Source organism: Zalophus californianus, chromosome 4 (genome assembly GCF_009762305.2).
Source record: "Zalophus californianus isolate mZalCal1 chromosome 4, mZalCal1.pri.v2, whole genome shotgun sequence".
NCBI lineage: Eukaryota > Metazoa > Chordata > Mammalia > Carnivora > Otariidae > Zalophus > Zalophus californianus.
In genome coordinates this window covers 79407426-79427955 of record NC_045598.1, presented here as the reverse complement: position 1 = coordinate 79427955, position 20530 = coordinate 79407426, and the positions used below count along the sequence as shown (strand labels likewise).

General features: G+C 37.9%; 1 protein-coding gene across 2 annotated transcripts in view; it reads right to left on the bottom strand.

Annotated features, from left to right (window-relative positions):
- Window positions 1–4337: 4337 nt before the first annotated feature.
- The window catches only part of ABCD3 (ATP binding cassette subfamily D member 3), an 81356-nt gene continuing 65163 nt past the window's right edge, over window positions 4338–20530 (bottom strand). Inside the window, exons 17-23 of one of the 2 annotated variants that reach the window (XM_027622230.2) lie at window positions 20170–20247; window positions 19998–20063; window positions 17549–17638; window positions 16949–17068; window positions 11843–11947; window positions 7890–7946; window positions 4338–5922 (exon numbers count right to left, since the gene is read on the bottom strand). In XM_027622230.2, the coding sequence (XP_027478031.1) occupies window positions 5845–5922; window positions 7890–7946; window positions 11843–11947; window positions 16949–17068; window positions 17549–17638; window positions 19998–20063; window positions 20170–20247 (594 nt within the window). In that variant the 3' untranslated portion in view covers window positions 4338–5844. The remainder of the gene's footprint in view (window positions 5923–7889; window positions 7947–11842; window positions 11948–16948; window positions 17069–17548; window positions 17639–19997; window positions 20064–20169; window positions 20248–20530) is intronic. The other variant, XM_027622236.2, reaches the window with a different exon arrangement.

Below are 20530 nucleotides of genomic sequence, written 5' to 3'. Positions count from 1 at the left end.
GGAGTCCTAATTATATTTATTAGAATTCTTAATGCTTAGAGACCATAATTACTCTTTCTTTTTTTTTAAGATTTTATTAATTTATTTGAGAGAGAGCAGGCATGAGAAGGTGGAGGGGCAGAGGGAGGCGGGGAAGCAGACTCCCCACTGAGCAGGGAGCCAGACACTGAGCTTGATCCCAGGACCCTGAGATCAGGAGCTAAACCCAAGGCAGACGCTTAACTGACTGAGCCATCTAGGAGCCCCTAGAGACCTTAATTTCTAGAAAAATTAAGCAGTAAAGCAATTGTGAACTGTTACACCAGAATTCTTTAGATCAGCAAATTTCTGAATACATTTCATTATTCCTAGAAATGTGTTCTTTTCATAGTACTATTTTTGATAAAGCATAAAACATGTTTACTAACAGACCCAATTCATCATTAGTTTCTCTGTAACAGGACCAAAGTGAGTAAGTCTATGAGTAAGTCTATGTTTAGTAATCAATGTTTCCATATTTTATCCTACTTAGATATCTAATGAATTCAACCCAGTTTATCATCTAATCCAGCAAAATCTTAAAGTTTTAGGTTACCACAGATTTTGGAAGCTATTTATAAATTTACCTACAGGACTTTTTAATCTATTCAACCAACTTGTTCTTAACAATTTCCCAGATAAAATCAACCGTCATTTAAAGTCATTTTTATTGACAAATTGCAACAGATGCACCGTGAATTCAGGTAAAATAAAAGTGGATTATCTGTATTATATTTCATGTTGATAACTCCAAAAGACATGCAGATATTCAACAAATTCGGACTTTAATTTACAAGAGATTATTGCAGGTCATGTGAACTTGAAAAACATTTGGGTTAGTTTTTATCTTTGAGGTTCAGAATGCCCAATTTTTACAAGGACTTGCCTTTAAACCAAGTAGAGTTCTTTTATAAATTACTTTTAGCAATACCATCCAGAGGTCAAAAATACCACCCAGACAGGCACAAACAAAAACCTTACCATCATGATTTGTACTTATCCTTGACAACAAGTAACCTGATGGAAGCTGAAGGCCAGGTTTTGAACAGGAGTGCTTTAGTTATCTTCGCCCATTTCACAGGTCAAAGGCTCCAGAAATCTCTCGGGTCTCTTCTTTTCCTGAGACTCCCTTATGTTACATTTTTATTGGAAAGGCTACCGTTCTGGGTGTTCCATAGAGAAAAGGTGGCTCCAGTCTCAAGGAAATATTCAACTGGCTCCTCCTGCTGCTAAGGCCACAGGGGCTCCTCATAGGAGATGAGGATCTGGTTTTCTATGAGGGGCAACTGGAGTGATTTGGTTTTGCTCATCCCTCTTCCCTTTCCCGGGCAGTTTCGGCAAACTGATTCCAATGCCCCTCTTGCTTACAGTATGCACACAGATTGTAACCCAACTTTGTCTCTGGTCTCTTGGTCCCAGGATTGGGGCTGGGGACACTTACCCATGGGGACTTCCTTTCTTCCCCTGGGTTACCTCATGCCGACTAGAGCTACTGTCATTTTCTTGTCTTTTCATCCTCTGTCACATCTGTTATTGAACACCCTAAGAGCCGTCCCTGTCAACCTAGCAGAGTTAGTGTTGGGACCTATTGCCAATTTTTGAAGTTTTCTGCAGATATCTAGAGCACTTTGAGATATGAAATAGGTATTAAGGACCACTTGACTACCTCGGGCCTTTTTAGATAATCCCACCGCCTTTCTGGGAAGGGGCCCGAATTTGTATGCCTTTTTAGATAATCCCACAGCCTTTCTGGGAAGCCTGATGGGTTTTTAAACAACACAACGTCAGGTGTCCCTGACAGACCAAACAAACAGGTACCCAGGCTCCACTCTTAAGCCCTCGTTAGATTGTTCCTGTTTCGCTAGGCTGAAGCTTCCGAGTCCCTAAATGGCCTGGTGCTGTAATCCTGCACCCTGGGATGTTTAGGTTGGACTTGAAGGAGCATTCAATCCCCCAGCTAGACTTGAACAAGTTTGGCTTCATTAAACAAGCTTTTTTTTTTTTTTTTTTCCAAATTGCCCAGACTTAGTGAGACAACTCAAAGAGTAGCTCTTAGGGTCATTCTGTGGGCTCAGCACCACCCACCTCCATGGAAGGATCCTCTGAACAAAAGGCTCAGTGCAGCTGCTGGGTGTCCCAATGCGGCAGCGATGCCAATAAAGCAACAAGGTGAGACAGTGAGGGACTATGGGACCAGGCCCCAACTGAAAAACCTTATGCATCTGAGGCTGCTCCTGTTAAACTGCTTCTCTGAGCACGAGGCTGTGGCCAGGATGGGGCGCCGTATCTAAGTCCGCTTCCAATAGAAGACTCCTTTTGTAAAAAGCACCAATGAGCTACCTGAGTTGCCTGCCAGTATGGAGCGATTTGGACAAGGCCTTTTCACTGGGTCAGGATGAGGCACTTTTTCCTTTCTCTTATTAGCGTATCAGACTGCAGTGGGCACCATTGTGGGAACTTTACATAAGCACCGCCTACCTCTTTGTGCTGCACCTCCTTCAGCTAGAGCTGTAACCCCTGGAAAACCGCCTGCACCTGTGACTCTTGGGTCCAGCCTTGTTTCTACGGTTGCAGGGTAACACAGGCACCAGGAAGGGAGAGTCCCCCCGATAGAGGTAAAAATGTAAAGTTTCCTACAACTGACAACGCTAAAGTCCATCTGACATTCATGCTACCTTTAGGCAAATTATACTTTTAAACACCAAGTTTAAAAGTTTAAGAAGTACATAAGGAAATGATGGACACTACAGTATCATTAGTTTTAAGTCAAATGCTAATTAATATGAGAGGGGAACAAGGTGACAGGTGGCAAAATACACAACCCCAGAATATGCCACTTTGGCGTTGACTGTTCTTGAGCTATAAACAAAAACACAGGTGCAAGGAGGACACTCTGACTCTCCCCCTTTTCTTCCTGAAAACAAGCTAATACATATGGAAGATGTCCTCCCTAAACCAGAAGGAAAATACCATTCTCATCAAGGACGGGATGCCGAGACTGAGAGAATTCTACACAAACCTTACTTCTTATCTTCGTTTGGCTTCGTTTGACATAGTTTATTTACTTCTCCACAATTGCCTTTGTTCAACCTGGTATAAAAAGCCTTTAGGTTTTGCCACTTCTTTGGGCCATCTCCTTACAAGGGCTTCCATATCACCTAAAACTTGATTAAATAAACTTGTATGGTTTTTTCCTGTTTACCCGTCTTATGTCAATTTAATTCTCAGGCCCAGCCAAAAACCCAAATAGGGTAGAGGTAAAATTTTGCCTCCCCTGCAGAGGCAAGCCCTAGATACATTTTATTCTATTGATGCACAGCAAACAACCATAGCTGTTTACACCTTTATTTTCTGTTGTGGGAAAAATAGAAGCTTGGTATTAGAACACAGAGTGGTACACTTAGGATGCAGTATGTTGCCCATGGGTGAAGTTTATTCTCTAGCTTATTTTTCATATTAAGCTGCCATTTCCCAGTGCAGCCTAGAAGATGCTAAGAGGAACTGTGAGGAAAAAGATGTTTCAAGGCCAATCGTGTTTTAGAAATGATGGATTTCTTTATTGTAGGTCTTTGTAGAACCATCATTATGTTAGTATATATGGTGATTCTCCAGGAAAAGGATATTCCTGTATGCTTCAAACGGTGAAGCACTTTAATGTTTGTTAAATTTTAAAAGGAAGAAAAAAGAAAAAAAGAACCCCCAACTGGTTTTTTGATGATAAGAATCCATTATGGAAGGAATTAGTAGGTTCAGGATAATCTAGAAATCCGAAAATCTCCAACTTCCCCCATAACTTAAACTCTTTCCCAGGACTGACAGTTATCTTTTAAGATCTCCTGGCTATTTGGTAGCATTTGTGAGGTACACTGAAATTTGTGGGGTTTAACTTTTTTTTTAGTAATCTCTATACCCAGTGTGAGGCTCGAACTCGTGACCCTAAGATCAAGAGTCATGTGCTCCACCAACTGAGTCAGCCCCAGGTGCCCTGGTACACTGAAGGTTTTATGTGACTTTTTTTTAATTATGCTATGTTGATCACCATACATCATTAGTTTTTGATGTAATATTCCACGATTCATTGTTTCCATATAACACCCAGTGCTCCATGCAGTACATGCCCTCCTTAATACCCATCACCAGGCTAACCCATCCCCCACCCCCCTCCCCTCTAGAACCCTCAGTTTGTTTCTCAGAGTCCATAGTCTCTCATGGTTCATCTCCCCCTCCGAATCTATGTGACTTTTCTAAAAGAGAAAATTATTCTGTTAAAAATCACATTTGACAAGACTTTTTGTAAAAGAGACACTGTGTGCTAAAAGGAGTTTCTGAATATCAATTTATTTTTGTTTTTCAAGTCAAGACTGTATGACCTATGTATGAGCTACCCAGTTTTTACATACCAGAATAAAAAGAACAAGCAAAGGTTGTACAGGATATCTGATTCTTTTTAATCTGAACAGAAAATAAGTAAGTAGACAAGTTTGCCAAAGACAGTGGTAAAAACTGAATGTTACGTATTATGGCATCAGTACATCAAGTTTTACTTTGGTAGCCGGTGATTCTTATAGTTAATTCTGCAAAAAAACCAAAAATCAGGTATACAGAAACAAGATTATAAAATGCCCATTTCTGAACCCTAGTCTGATAAAACTGATTTCATATCTAGCTTATTGATAAAATTCAGTTTCAGTTTTCCCTGTGCAAATAATACATGTAAGTCATTAATGGTGGTTTGGTGAGGTGAAATCAATTTATCTTAGGATAGTTCAACATAATAACCCAAATATAAAAAAGTTATTCAAGATTCACAGAGATAAACCAGTGCCTAGGAAACATAATTCACCCATGTGCGTAATTATAACATATTTTTTTAAACATAAAATCACAAAGACAGTGATAACATTGCATACTCAGTGCATTGCTTCATGTAGTGCATTCCTATGGCTCATCTGGAGTTTAACACCATGTAACCACCATACTTCTAATGAATGGGCTTCTAACATACACAGATCCATTCAATTCTTTTAAAAAATCCAAAACTCTCATTAAAGACCTTGAGCTTGACATATAAGGACTTTATGTTTTAATATCCCAAACATTGGGAAGATTAGGCGTGAAGCATAGTAACCGCCCCCTTGTAAGCAAGACTGCACATAAACTTGTTATATACCCACAAAGAACCCTCAAAACAACTCAATACTGCAGACCGAGGGGGGCACATTTATTATTTAGCCAAAGAAAATTCAAATGGCCTTCCTGGAGTCAAATGTACCCCAAGATCTATACAAGGAATGAGTATAATGGTGGCAGCTAATGAAATCTGCCACTGTGTAATAAATGCTATTATGCATTGGTGTTGTACATTTTGATAATATACTATGATTTATTTCCCACTATCGTGGAGCACAAGAAAATGAAACTCAAGACTATCTTGTTAGAACAGGATAAATGATGACCCCAGTTTTAAAGAGGGTTCTTCATTGAAGGAAAAGATAGAGCCATAAAAGTCAAATTAGCTGACTTCAAATGGTTTACATCCCAGGATGAATCAGGTTACACTGATTTAAGCCCAATTTAATTTAGGCAGGTTTTTAACCACAAGAATAAGGACATTCTTAGTACATATTAATAATTAAACCAACATATACACAATTAGCAAGATCCTATATAATAAATGGTTTAACAACTTGTTCTCAATTATTTCATATCTAATTAATTTGTTGTTTTGTTTAAAAAAAAACAAGCTCAACTTTATTTTACAATGTACTGTATATTTCTAAGTGTGTTCTGTAATGATGTCATTGAAGCAGTCCAGCTCTCCGGATTCTAAGAGCCAAACTCAACCGTATCTTCTGTTATCTGTTTGAATTCGTAATTGCCTCTGCCATCCATATGCAGGTAGTACTACAGGAAAGAAGTGGGGGGGGGGGTGAATCAGTGACTAAGAGAATTTCCTTTTTGTCAGGAATTTATGTAGAGGTTATTATACATGAAAATGATTGGAAATTATTTTAAGCTACAAATACCTTCAGGAAGTTTTATACCCAGAAAGGTAAGACTAAATGAAGAAGTCCACTTTTTTAATATAGCAACAACATAATTCTGCTTGGAGTGGACAAAGTATTTTCCTTTATGAGAACTAAAATACCAAAATTCCTCATTATTTTGAAGGAATCAAATGTTTAAGCACCCTACAAATCAGAATGCTTCCGTAACTCTGCAACCAAGGGTGTGATGTACCACAGACCGAACTGTGCTAAGTGTAAGCCTATTCAATAGCGCGGTCTTGAATACTTCCTTTTTCTGGTCTCCTGGTTCAGTTTGGAACCTCTAACTTAAGGCTTTTTATTTGTTCATGGTCTTAGTAGAGGAGGAAAAGAGCTGTATGTAGATATGCCTGTATATCCCATCCTACGAAGACACTTAGGACAGCAGTTACAAAGGCTTATTTAGCAGCTTTTTATTTACAGAAAAGACGTGTTTTTCCATCCTCTATCTTATTATTTCTTAGCTATTCTGGCCTCTGACATTGTGGTCTGTGTCATCCCTCCTTCACATAATCACTGCTTGATATTCTGTGCTTGTCTCCCCGACCAGAAGAAGAGGGGAGGTCAAATCCAAGCACTCCCACAGCCCTGTGGCTGTGACATTTACGAGCTCCTGAGAAAACACAAAGGCTTGAATACTTTTTAAACTGCTTTGATTACTAGTTATTCAACTTCTTTCATTCTGAAAAATGGACAAATTGTAATATATAAGATAAGAAAAAGCATCTTTAAAAGTCACACAGTTATATAGAATTCCATTATTTTCACTAAATACTTTCATACAGGCTACCTCTTCGATGCTCATGGTAATCTAGGAGACAGGAAGGCAAGGATCAATAACTTTATTATATGAAGAAAGCAACTGATGCCAGAAACAGTGGTGCTTGAACCCAGGTTTTCTGACTTTAAATCCCACGCTCTTCATTTTATCATCTGTACACTCTCATCTTAACCATAAGGTTCTTGAGGGTAAAGACAGTACTCTGTGTCCCCCAAGGACATTTAACCCAGTACTTGGCAAAAAAGTTGCTCCATCAGGTATGTATTTTATGGAACAAGATACCCCATACCATTGTTCTAATTTTTCTCAAACCCTTTCTTTTACCTAAAATGTATTTATCATTTAGGAAGGAAGAAAGAGAAGGAAGGAAGGAAAGAGAGAAAGAGAGAAGGGAGGGGAGGGGAGGGGAGGGAAGAGTTAACAGGGTTTAGTTTGCAGGGTTGATCATTTTACATGAAGAGCTGAAAAGAACTGCCACACTGAGAATGAATGGCACTACTAAAACACCAGGATACATAAGAGATCTGTACCAGTGCAAACCTCACTGTAATCTCTATGTCAATTATAGTGATTACCTAATGATTCTACTTTATTACAGTGCAAAGATAAACACAGCTGACATAATTTAGTTTCCCCTTACAGCCATGATCTCACTAAAAATGTCCTTAAACTTTCTGCCATCTAATCCTTCCTAAGACTCTTTCCCTTCTGTCGATACTGGGTGGTGAGAGAAACTTTACTTAGCCATAGCTGTGATAAGGTTGTGTACATTTTAGTTATTATACAATAGTCATTTATAAAAACGGAGAACCACTAACCACTCTAATATCTCTCAAATCAACTAGGGCTTGTTTAATATGTATTACAGCTTTCAAAACTGACAACTACAATAATATTTAAGGAAAATCTAGAATCACCTTTTGTCCTTCAAGGTATATGTTTATAAGAGAACATACACCAAGATCTAAAACCATAATCACCTAAATTCACATATTTAAATAAGATAAAATTCCACTATACCATTCAATATAAGAAATACAAACCTCATGGTGTTTCCAAAGAGACTTTCTATGTGACACAGTGAAGAGGGTGATGCCGACCTAATACAAAGAAAATGATTTAGGTTTATATCAATAACACAGAATCACAAATCAAACTCATCTATATATTTCAAGCTATTAGAATGATTGTCTTCAGAAGCTATAATTAAAAATCAATGTAAAAGGGAAAAAATTACAACTGATGCCAATGTTCAAGGTAATGTGAAGTACAGACCATCAACCACATAATAAAAACACACAAGTATCAATAAAATTTTTTTTTTAAAGATTTTATTTATTTGACAGAGAGAGGACACAGCAAGAGAGGGAACACAAGCAGGGGGAGTGGGAGAGAGAGAAGCAGGCATCCCGCCAAGCAGGGAGCCCGATGCGAGGCTCGAGCCCAGGACCCTGGGATCATGACCTGAGCCAAAGGCAGACGCTTAATGACTAAGCCACTGAGGTGCCCCAGTATCAATAAATTCTTTAAGAAAAAAAAAACTAACAGGTACTAACATTAAATGTACTATTTTGTGTGGGGCAGAAAATATACATCCTGACACGGTTTCTATTTTATTGTGAAAAATACACGAAAAGAGTACAAGAATAGTAAAAATAGCAAGAGGTCAAAATCAGGAAAATTAAATCAATATAATACTGTCTACAGTCAATCTTTTTCAAATAAAGAGTCATAATCCTTTATTGGAACCCCTGTTTTGGAATGTGTCTGGGAATTCAGATTTTGGAAAAGCAGTATTATCATCAGCATTCTGGGGCAGAAAATATATGAATGTTTCTGTGGGAACATATAAGAACACTGACATTGAGACAAGTTAAGAGTTTAAATATCTTAGTTTAGGCAAGGTTTGGCTACCCCATTAAGCATGCTACAAAATAATGAAAAATCTTTTGGGTTTTGAAACCTTTTTTTTTTTTAAGATTTTATTTATTTCTTTGAGCGAGAGAGAGCATGAGAAGGAGGAGGGTCAGAGGGAGAAGCAGACTCCCCACTAAGCGGGGAGCCCGATGTGGGGCTCAATCCTGAGACTCCAGGATCATGACCTGAGCTGAAGGCAGATGCCTAACCAACTCAGCCACCCAGGTGCCCCAAAATCTTACCGGTTTTTAAACTGTAAATAAAGATTTAGAGATTTCTAATAAATATTTTTTAAAAACCCCACTAATCAATATAACTGAAGATTAGTGGTTCTCACCTGGGGGGGAGGGAGGAGTTTTATCCCTTAGGGGACACATGGCAATGTCTGGAGACATTTTTGATTGTCACAAGTGAGAGTGCTACTAGCATCTAATGAATAGAGGTCAGAGATGCTGTCAAATATCCTATAAAGCCACATCTTCCCATAGTTTGGCTATTGTGGACATTGCTGGAGCAGTGGGGGGGTGGGAGGGATGGGGTGGCTGGGTGATAGACATCAAGGGAGGGTATGTGCTATGGTGAGCGCTGTGAATTGTGTAAGACTGATGAATCATGGACCTGTACCTCTGAAACAATAATACATTGTATGTTCAAAAAAGAAAAAAGAAAGAAAGAAAATAGCAAGAAGGAAAAAATGAAGGTGGGAAAATCGGAGGGGGAGACGAACCATGAGAGACTATGGACTCTGAGAAACAAACTGAGGGTTCTAGAGGGGAGGGGGGTGGGGGATGGGTTAGCCCGGGGTGTTAAGGAGGACACATATTGCATGGAGCACTGGGTGTTATACGCAAACAATGAATCATGGAACACTACATCAAAAACTAATGATGTAATGTATGTTGACTAACATAACGTAATAAAATTAAAAAAACAAAAAATCCCAGAAAGCAAAGGACAGCTCCTCACAACTAAGGACTATTCAACCCAAAATGTCAACAGAGATGAGACTGAGAAACCCTGCTCTACACCAAGGTTTCTTAAAATGGATCTCTCAAGGCTTACAGATAAATGCCAGAGTATCCAGATAATTCCATTATGAGTTCTAATTTTATTTTCATTTTGGTAATTTTTTAAAAATTAGCCTAAGTATAATCTGGATCATTTCTACCATGAGATTTAAGTGCCCAAGTCTTTGTGTTTGTACTTCTGCTGGTACCAAGTGATTATTTAAAGTGATAGCACTTGGGGTGCCTGGGTGGCTCAGTCAGTAAAGTGTCCGACCCTTGATTTCCACTCAAGTCATGACCTCAGGGTTATGAGATGGAGCCCCATGTCAGGCTCTGTGCTGGTGTGGAGCCTGCTTAAGATTCTTTCTCTCCCTCTGCTCCTCCGTCCCCCACTCTCTCTAACAAATAAATAAAGTTATAGCACTTAAAACTTTTAATGTGCCATAACTTTGGATGCCAGGTGGAAAGATTCTCAAATTGGTTACAAATTGCATGACAAAATAAGTTATCAGAGTAAAACATTTCAATGGTACAACACTTACTTTATTTTTGAGAGCTCACTTCAGATATTTTTTATGATTCTACAGTAACTGGATCAGATCTCAACTTAATGAAAGCATTCTTTCTGATAGAATTACATAAGTAAGATACATAAGCAAAATTGAAAATATAAGATCTGGACCTCAGACTGTATCTTTCCATAATTAAATCCCAAACTGGTGGCTTAGTTTCAGCAAAACAGTATCAGAGTTCTCTTTAATGTTACCAACTTGAAACTGTTTTGTCTATACTTAATTTGTAAATTTATATTTGTTTTGTGGCTGTAATTGAGCTCTAAGTTCAAGGAGTTCATATCTCATTTCATGCTTATACATATTCAACTGCTATTATAGTAATGTAATTTTAACTATCAACTGGGGACCCCATAAGACTTTTCTTCTTTTAAATGGAATCTATATAGGAAAATTGCATCTTATGTGGGGACATATAGCCTATAACTAAATATAAGGGGACATCACACGGTCAAAACTACCAGCAAAGAGCCTCTAAATCACTGATCAAATAGAGATCCACACCTCCAATACCTATAAATCTGAAAGTTCATATGAACAGATACATAAAAAGATTATAAATGACCAAAACTGATTCAAAAATAGAAAACAAACCATTAAAGAAATAAAATCAGTACAAAAACATCTTCCTACAAAGATTAATGTAGCAAATTTAGTCTTGCGTCATTATACCAAGGCTTCTCAAACTTTAATGTGCATTTGAATCTTCTGGGAATTTGGTTAAAATGTGGACTCTAATTTGGTAGGGCCAGAGAGTCTACATTCTAACAAGCTCCCAGAAGATGCTGATCAATGACCACACTTTGAATAGTATGAATTCATACTGTAAATACGCAACATGACCTTTTTATATTTATTGTAAACCCCCAAATAACACTTACAACTTGTTGAAAGACTCCTGCACTTCCTCCACTTACATAACACTGTAAAACAGTTAGGATATACTGCTCTTATTCTCAAAATCCAGCAAGAGTATAGATGGTGTGACAATCACCACAGAACTAGTAACTAGTTAAAGAATGGTATCAATAAGCATAGCCTCAGAAAAGGCTACCAAAGGAAACAGGTAAAATGTTGCCCAGGCCAGAGAAAAAAAAAAAAAAACAACTGAAACTACCAAATGAATACTATCAAGTTTTCCTAATTAAAAAAAACAAATGATATTTAGGTTTCATTCTTAATCTGAACACATTAAGAAAATATCAGTTTATTAACTCTGAGTATAGGGAATGAGGTAAAAGGGAAGTAAATTTAAAAATAGCATTTGTTTCAAATCTAAGATACAGCTAAAGAGAATTATACACAGAATTCATTTACAATTTTTTTTAACTCATATCTATTATCATTTGAAATCTTTATTAAAACAGATAGAACACCCTTTGATAGTCATTTTGTTACTTAATAACTTGAAATCTTCTCTTTGGATAGATATTTGGTTGGACACGGAGTAAACCAAGAAGAATGACAGGGACCCTCAAACTGAGAACCTGAAATGCTTACCTTTCGACAATGACTATAAATGTAGCCTTCCACATCCACACTAACTGCACTTGTGCATTCATCCAAAATGGCAAACTGGGGTTTATGATAAAATAATCTTGCCATCTAAAGCATAAAAAGAAATATTTTGTATAACCACATGCAGAAATTGATAAGCTAAAATAGCTTTACTTAAGTTAAATATGCACTGAGTCTTGTAAAACCAAGTATGAAAATTATTTTAACTCAAAAAACCTACTTCCCCAAAACAAAAACAATAAAAAAAAAAAAAACCTGTGTGTTTTTACTATCTTCCTGAACAAAGGGGAAAATGTAACACATGGGAAATTGACTGTTAAGAGTTAATCCAAAACATTTAAGGCTGATGTGAAATGAAGTTGAGTTTTAAACTATTAGAGAAAGTTCTCTAAACAAGATTAGACGGTACATATTTTAACCAAATCTTAGAATTCAAACTCCAGATGGCTTAAGTGCAAAAATGTGTTTATTTCTAAACATTCTGTTGCTTAAGTAATGTTAATTAATATTAAGCTGCCAATTAATATTTCCCAATAATTTTTGAGTGCACCTGTTTTATATCCCTGAGGTTAATACTGGATGTACTCATTTTTTAAAGGCTCTGCTAGTTTTATAAGTAAAAATTAACACCAAGATTATTATAGCTTCCATTTCATCAATTAGCAAGAATGCTGAACATTTTCTCATTTATTTTCCATATGTACTTTATTTTCTGGGAATTATTTACTCTGATCCTTTGTCTAACTGATATTCCAATTGGTCATTTGCCCCTAGCAATGATCGCTGCGTGCCAAGACCAATGGACACTTTTCTATCCTTACCCAATTTATCTTTTCTGCTACATGCAATTCAGATGACTACTTCCTCCTTCTTGAGAAAGTGACAGTGAAACCACAGTCTTAACGTTTCTTCTCACTTCTTAGACTGCTTCCTCAGTTTTTTTTCCAGCATTTACTTCTTCTCTTGACTATTAATGTTGGGGTTCCTCAGGACCAATTCCTCTTTATACTATATTGTCTCTCCCTAAGTGATCTGACTGAATCTCATGATTCCAAATATTATTTACATTTGTGAACTCTCAATACATATCTCTTGCACATCCTTCTCTTCAAATTTCTAGACTGCTAAATAAAAATTCCTATTTGATATTTCTACTGTTATCGAATTTTAAAATCCTTAAAATCCATCCATCCACCCCACTGCACCTTAAACATTTCAGAAAATAACACTATCAAACAGCTGCTCAAGCTAGAAGGCCACAAGTCCTCCCTTCTTCTCCTCCCTTTCACACTCCCACACTCATATTTTTATGTCTTTCTGAAAGGACCAGAAGAGAATAAATATAGGGTATGTGTATCTGTACACATGCATAACTGAAGGAAAGAATATGATAAAGTCAGAGGACAGACGGTCCAAAAACATGGGAGACATTTAGCTTTTCTCAAGAGGATGGATGACATATCCTCCACAGAGAGAAGGAGAGAGGTCAGGACAGTTCAGTGTGAACTTAATCAAGAGGACTGATTATCTGAAGGCATTCCACAAATGCCTCTCCCCCTGTGTTCCCATGGAACTCTGCATACCTTCATCATCACACTTGGCATATTACATGGCAATCGTCTCATGTGTCTCTCTCCCACTATGCTGTCAGTACTTGATACCACAATATGAGAGGGACTGTAAAGTGAATAAGTACTTAACACTAGTGTGGAACTACCACCTGAGCCTGACAAGCCCCAACCGCACCCCCCCCCACACACACAGAGGTAAGCTTTACTAGCTATCTTTGCTTGGCAGCCTACTTCACCGTGCTATAGTTCAATTTCCTCTGTACAAGGGGGCACTCAACAGTTCCTGCCTCAAAGGACTTAGAAGAATTCAATGTAAAGGACTTAGCCTACCACTTATCTATTAAGCGCTCAATAAAAATGAGCTGTCAGTGACTGACATGATAACAGCTTCTCTTTTTTCTTTAAGCAAGAGGTGAGCTGTTCTGCTGGGAGTAGGAAATGGGGTAGAAAGCCTGAGACTGGTAGTTTTTAAATGATTATCATGAAAAATGAGAGAGAGGGGCAAAAGTAAGTAAAATGATCACCAAAGAACACTGTGAGCCCCTATAAGATTGAAAACTATGCAAGTGTGTGGCACCAAATCACATCATTCTGATCTTTCAGCTGCGCTCAGAAGCCTATGTACAGAAATGCCAAAGCAAAGAACTGTTCTTGGGCTGAAGCTGAGGTAATATGAGGAAACAAAAAGGGGAAAGGAAGTTAAGGGGAAAGGATCATTTGTTCATTCCTTTAAGAAATACCTCCTGAGTACCTCCTATGTGCCAGGTCCTAGATTATTAAGTCTGTACTGGACAGGAAAGGAAGCAGAGTCAGAAGGGGACTGATCAATCATAAGAAAAGGGAGGGGTCAATATTCAAGATATCAGCGAGTCTGAAGAAGGGAGACAGTTGCCAATTAGGTAAAAGAAAAATTAATTAAAAAATTGGTTTTAAAAAACAACAATTTTATGACAGAGGTATCTCTAGTAAGAGGGTTTCGGCCCTTCTTTATACTTTTATAAATATTCCAACTTTTCTATCATACATACTTTTTCATAATTCATAATTTTAAAAAAAGCCCCACTGCTATAGGAAGAACAAGCATAGTGGAGTGGGAAAGAGAACTATCAGTCAGAGAAATAAGATACTGCAACTTACGATACTGGGTAGAGCAACCCTGGCTGGTAATGGCTGGGCCCAAAGGAGTGCAAAGGAGGTAAGGAAAATATTACTTTAGACTCTGAGGGGCACTGAGGGAAGAGAACTGGATACAGTCCACCTGCACATCGGAGGCTATATAATGTACTGGTCAGGAGCAACAAGTCTAATGTCAGACCCGCCTGCACTTGAATCTCCATTCTGCTACTCAGTAGCCATGTGACATTAGGAGGCTACTTAAGCCCTACAAGTCTTTCCTTTGTACCTTAATTCCCAGGGCTGTTGGGACAATTACAGAGTCTGCCATTCAAAACCAATCCTTCCCTCATCATTATCCCAGTGTACTTTGATAGCTAGAACTGAAGACTGCCTTGTGTTACAGTTAGTTGAGAATATTTAGATCTCCTAACTAGATTATTAAGGGCAGGAACCTATCTCAGTGCCTTGCAAAGAGTAGATTCCCAGCTAGTAGTGAACTCTGTGGAAATTATACCATGATTAAGTTTTTTCACCAAAATTATAGAATAATCTTATTTCCCTACATTTACTGACTTTTCTCAAGGAATTTTAGAAATGTGTTCACCAGACCTCCCTTTTATTCAGTAGTATTATTCCATTCCCTCCCATTCAAATCTGACTTTCCTTACCCAAAACTTCTGTTTACACCAACCAACCTCCATTCTTACATATTCACTGTTTTGGGTGGTTAGACCTTTCAAGTCTGTTCTTCCTAAAAAATGCTAATTTTTATAATTTATAAATTATTAAGTTTTATAATTTATAAAAATTATGTCCTTACTTACCTCAATTTTTTACTTTGTAAACTTTCAAGCCTACCCAAAAACTGTAAGAGCGGTAAAATGACCATACAAAAACTTTGCCCAATTTCACCAACCTCAACATCTGTTGTATTAGCTTTCCCCGCCTCCCCATAAACCTTTTGAAGGTAGCAAAAGAATATGCTCTCTTCTAAATTTCACAACCAATTCTCCAAATATTGGTCTAGCCAGAACACAACTGCCAACAGCTTGGTCGCACAATAGTGCCATGGGTGAGTCTCCCCATGTCCCAACAACTCTATCACAGTTCCTCTGGTTTCACAGGGCTCCTCCCTCCACTCCTTCCCTCTCCCCAAGATACCATTTCATTCCTCTAGGCCTTGAATTTCTTATCTTCAAATAAAAACTATCCCCTCTGTACCTTCATAACCCCCACACAGGATTCCTTAAACACATTTACTTTTCTTTCTCTGGATTTACACTGTGTGCATCTGTGAATCTTGACCTATCCTTCCATTTTCTTTGAAGTCATAGTAACAGGAATGTAAATTTGTTCTCCTGACTTGCAGTTATTTCTATAGTCATCTTCTAATTCCAGAAATCTCAATCACTTCAGATTCTCACTCCTACCACCCAATTTCCATTTTGAGTATGGCTGACATCTCTTTTGTTTATGATTCATTCCTCTACAGATTAATCTCATGTTACAGCACTAGCCAGAAAAATCACAGTATCAGGTTGATACTAAGTTCATGCAGAATGGGTATGTTTTGGGAAAAATAACATGCACTATCAGGGAATAAGAGGCAACAAAAAAGGGAGAATATAATTTAAAAATAATGAGTAAACAATTCAGCAATAAGCCATTTCTTTTGCTGTTTTTCTTTGGCTATAGTTTTCTCTAATTTCTACAAGGTTAACACTGAAAAAAAAAATTCCTCTGCAGCTGCTCAAACTATGGTATGCATAGTTAGAAAATGACTCTTTAAAAGTTAACCCTCTTAAAAGAGTATTCAAGGTATCACTCTTAATATGCAGGGTTTGTAGTCATGTTTGATCAGGAATAAGTTTAGACAATCATAAAATTAAAACAGCTCCTTGCAAAGGCCTCTATTAGGAAAGTGTAAAAATTCTACGTAATTCTGGGTAGTAGATACTGAGCCCTGAAACCAGGATAGATGTAACGACAGAGGGGAGGGCAGGAGCAGAAAAAAAAAGTGGGAACTGAGTAAATCATCTCTAACACCTTCAGATACTTCAGAGAGAACAGCTTCAGTGAGGGGTCAGTAGGGAAAAGATATTAAGACATCTTGGACTACCATATAACCCAGGATCAGTATGCTAGAAAGTTTCTTTAATTAATCCCCAATGGATTAGTAGTACATAACTGGAAAACTTAGGAATTTTTCAGAATTCTAAATGCACATGCAAGTTATATATTTTGAAGCACTTTTATTATCATTTAAACTATCTGTACTGTAACAACTGCTAAATAAAAAAGACTAAAATTATGTACCTTGATTAATCAAAATACTGGACTCTTAAGAGTGACCTTATGCAACCAGTTACGCTGTCGTGCAATGTGTTCAGAGTATACATACCGCCATTCTTTGCTTCTCTCCACCACTGAGGACATCCATCCAATCCTGAACACTGTCCCAGCCTCCTTCACGTTCAAGGATATGACCCAACTGGACATTATCTAAATATTCCTTTAGTACCTTTCAGCACAATGATTAAAGATGAAATCAAACTTAACGTAAGCCAACATTCTCTATCTTGCTTTATTTTTTAAACTAGAATCACTGTAATTCTATTGCCAATATCACTTCACAAAAGAGTGTGACACAAAGATAGCCCTAGCCCTGAAACCTCACTTCCTATTTATACTAACTCTGACAAAACATATTTAGTAGCTTAAAGAGGAATAATGCTACTGTACATAATTATAGGATGAGGGCAATGAGGAAAAAAAAAACAACAGTGTAAAGAGACAAGGTTAAATACTCACTAAGCCATATTTAAGCAGAGTAGTTAATATCTTACCTCAACTTGGAAAATTATATTTAATGACAAGGTTTTAGAAGGTTTTACAGGGTAGGATAAACTACCTGGCAGTCAAAATACTTAACTAATCTGATTAAGATAAAGAATCTGAAATGAGTATTTCTGGTAGGTCTAGGACATAAACGTTTCCTTACTAGATCAGATATCCCCTTCCTTTTCTGATCTTCTCTTCCATCTGGATATATCACTTGGTCTCGAAGTGTTCCAAGAGTCATATAAGGTCTCTGATAGTGACAGAGCAAAAATCATTATAAGTGACTTTTTAAAAAAAATTTATCATGTTAATCACCATACATTACATCATCAGATTTTGATGTAGTGTTCCATGAGTCACTGTTTGTGCATAACACCTGTGCTCCACACAGAACGTGCCCTCTTTAATACCCATCACCAGGCTAACCCATCCCGACCCCTCCCCCTCTAGAACCCTGTTTGTTTTTCAGAGTCCATAGTCTCTCATGGTTCGTCTCCCCCTCCGATTTCCCCCCCTTTCATTCTTTCCCTCCTGTTACCTTTTTTTTTTAACATATAATGTATTATTTGTTTCAGAGGTACAGGTCTGTGATTCAACAGTCTTGCACAATACAAGCGCTCACCATAGCACATATCCTCCCCAATGTCTATCACCCAGCCACCCCATCCCTCCCACCCCACCCCCCACCAATCCAGCAACCCTCAGTTGGTTTCCTGAGATTAAGAATTCCTCATATCAGTGAGGTCATATGATACATGTCTTTCTCTGATTGATTTATTTCACTCAGCATAACACCCTCTAGTTCCATCCATGTTGTTGCAAATGGCAAGATCTCATTCCTTTTGATGGCTGCATAATATTCCATTGTATATATGGACCACATCTTTCTTTATCCATTCATCTGTCGATGGACATCTTGGCTCTTTCCACAGTTTGGCTATTGTGGACATTGCTGCTATAAACATGGGGTGCACGTACCCCTTCAGATCTCTACATTTGTATCTTTGGGGTAAATACCCAGTAGTGCAATTGCTGGATCGTAGGGTAGCTCTATTTTCAACTTTTTGAGGAACCTCCATACTGTTTTCCAGAGTGGCTGCACCAGCTTGCATTCCCACCAACAGTGTAGAAGGGTTCCCCTTTCTCCGCATCCCCACCAACATGTCGTTTCCTGACTTGTTAATTTTAGCCATTCTGACTGGTGTGAGGTGGCATCTCATTGAGGTTTTGATTTGGATTTCCCTGATGCCGAATGATGTTGAGCACTTTTTCATGTGTCTGTTGGCCATTTGGATGTCTTCTTTGGAAAAATGTCTGTTCATGTCTTCTGCCCATTTCTTGATTGGATTATTTGTTCTTTAGGTGTTGAGTTTGATAAGTTCTTTATAGATTTTGGATACTAGCCCTTTATCCAATGTCATTTGCATTGTCATTTGCAAATATCTTCTCCCATTCTGTCGGTTGTCTTTTGGTTTTGTGGGCTGTTTCTTTTGCTGTGCAAAAGCTTTTTATCTTGATGAAATCCCAATAGTTCATTTTTGCCCTTGCTTCCCTTGCCTTTGGCAATGTTTCTAGGAAGAAGTTGCTGCGGCTGAGGTCAAAGAGGTTGCTGCCTGTGTTCTCCTTTAGGATTTTGATAGACTCCTGGGCGCCTGGGTGGCTCAGATGGTTAAGCGTCTGCCTTCGGCTCAGGTCATGATCCCTGGGTCCTGGGATCGAGTCCCGCATCAGGCTCCCTGCTCCTTGGGAGCCTGCTTCTCCCTCTGCCTCTCTCTCTCATGAATAAATAAATAAAATCTTTAAAAAAAAAAGGATTTTGATGGACTCCTGTCTCACATTTAGGTCTTTCAACCATTTTGAGTCTATTTTTGTGTGTGGTGTAAGGAAATGGTCCAGTTTCATTCTTCTGCATGTGGCTGTCCAATTTTCCCAACACCATTTGTTGAAGAGACTGTCTTTTTGCCATTGGACATTCTTTCCTGCTTTGTCAAAGATTAGTTGACCATAGAGCTGAGGGTCCATTTCTGGGCTCTCGATTCTGTTCCACTGACCTATGTGTCTGTTTTTGTGCCAGTACCATACTGTCTTGATGATGACAGCTTTGTAATAGAGCTGGAAGTCCGGAATTGTGATGCCGCCAGCTTTGCTTTTCTTTTTCAACATTCCTCTGGCTATTCGGGGTCTTTTCTGGTTCCATACAAATTTGAGGATTATTTGTTCCATTTTTTTGAAAAAAGTGGATGGTATTTTGATGGGGAGTGTATTGAATGTGTAGATTGCTCTAGGCAGCATTGACATCTTCACAGTATTTGTTCTTCCAATCCATGAACATGGAACGTTTTTCCATTTCTTTGTGTCTTCCTCAATTTCTTTCATGAGTATTTTATAGTTTTCTGAGTACAGATCCTTTGCCTCTTTGGTTAGATTTATTCCTAGGTATCTTATGGTTTTGGGTGCAATTGTAAATGGGATCAACTCCTTAATTTCTCTCTCTTCTGTCTTGTTGTTAGTGTACAGGAATGCCACTGATTTTATAAGTGACTTTTAAAAAAAATTAATTAAAATACCTTTACATCAAAGATTACAAAATAACTCAAACAAGGTCTTACCTGAGGAACATAAAATAACTTCCCTCTCTCAGGTTTAGTTAGACGTCCTCCAAAAAGAGGCCATAACTGTAAAAGGAAAAGGAGTGGGGAGAGGAGCAGTTGTAAATATCACAATGTGGTAGATTGTATGGCAAAACAAAACTGCAAAATCTTGAGGCCAACTTGTACTTACTTCACCAAGAACACGGAAAAGTGAACTCTTCCCACAGCCATTTGGACCACAAATTAAAACATTGGCCCCAGATCGAACCTGAAAGAAAATCAGTCTGTGAATTAATAGTGAATATATACTCAGTGAACATTTCCTTAGAGTCAAATCATTCTTTGCTAATGATAAGCTTTCTATTTTGTCTATAAATGTGGTAACAGGTAGAAGAAGCGGAGGGTATGGTTGAAGAGACCTTTCACTTTTGTTTACTTTCAAATTTTACACACTTTTTTTTCATTTAATAATCACTGAGTGAAATCAACTTAATCAGAATACAGAACTACAGCTTACAAATTTTGAGGATTCTTGAAAACAAGTATGTGTG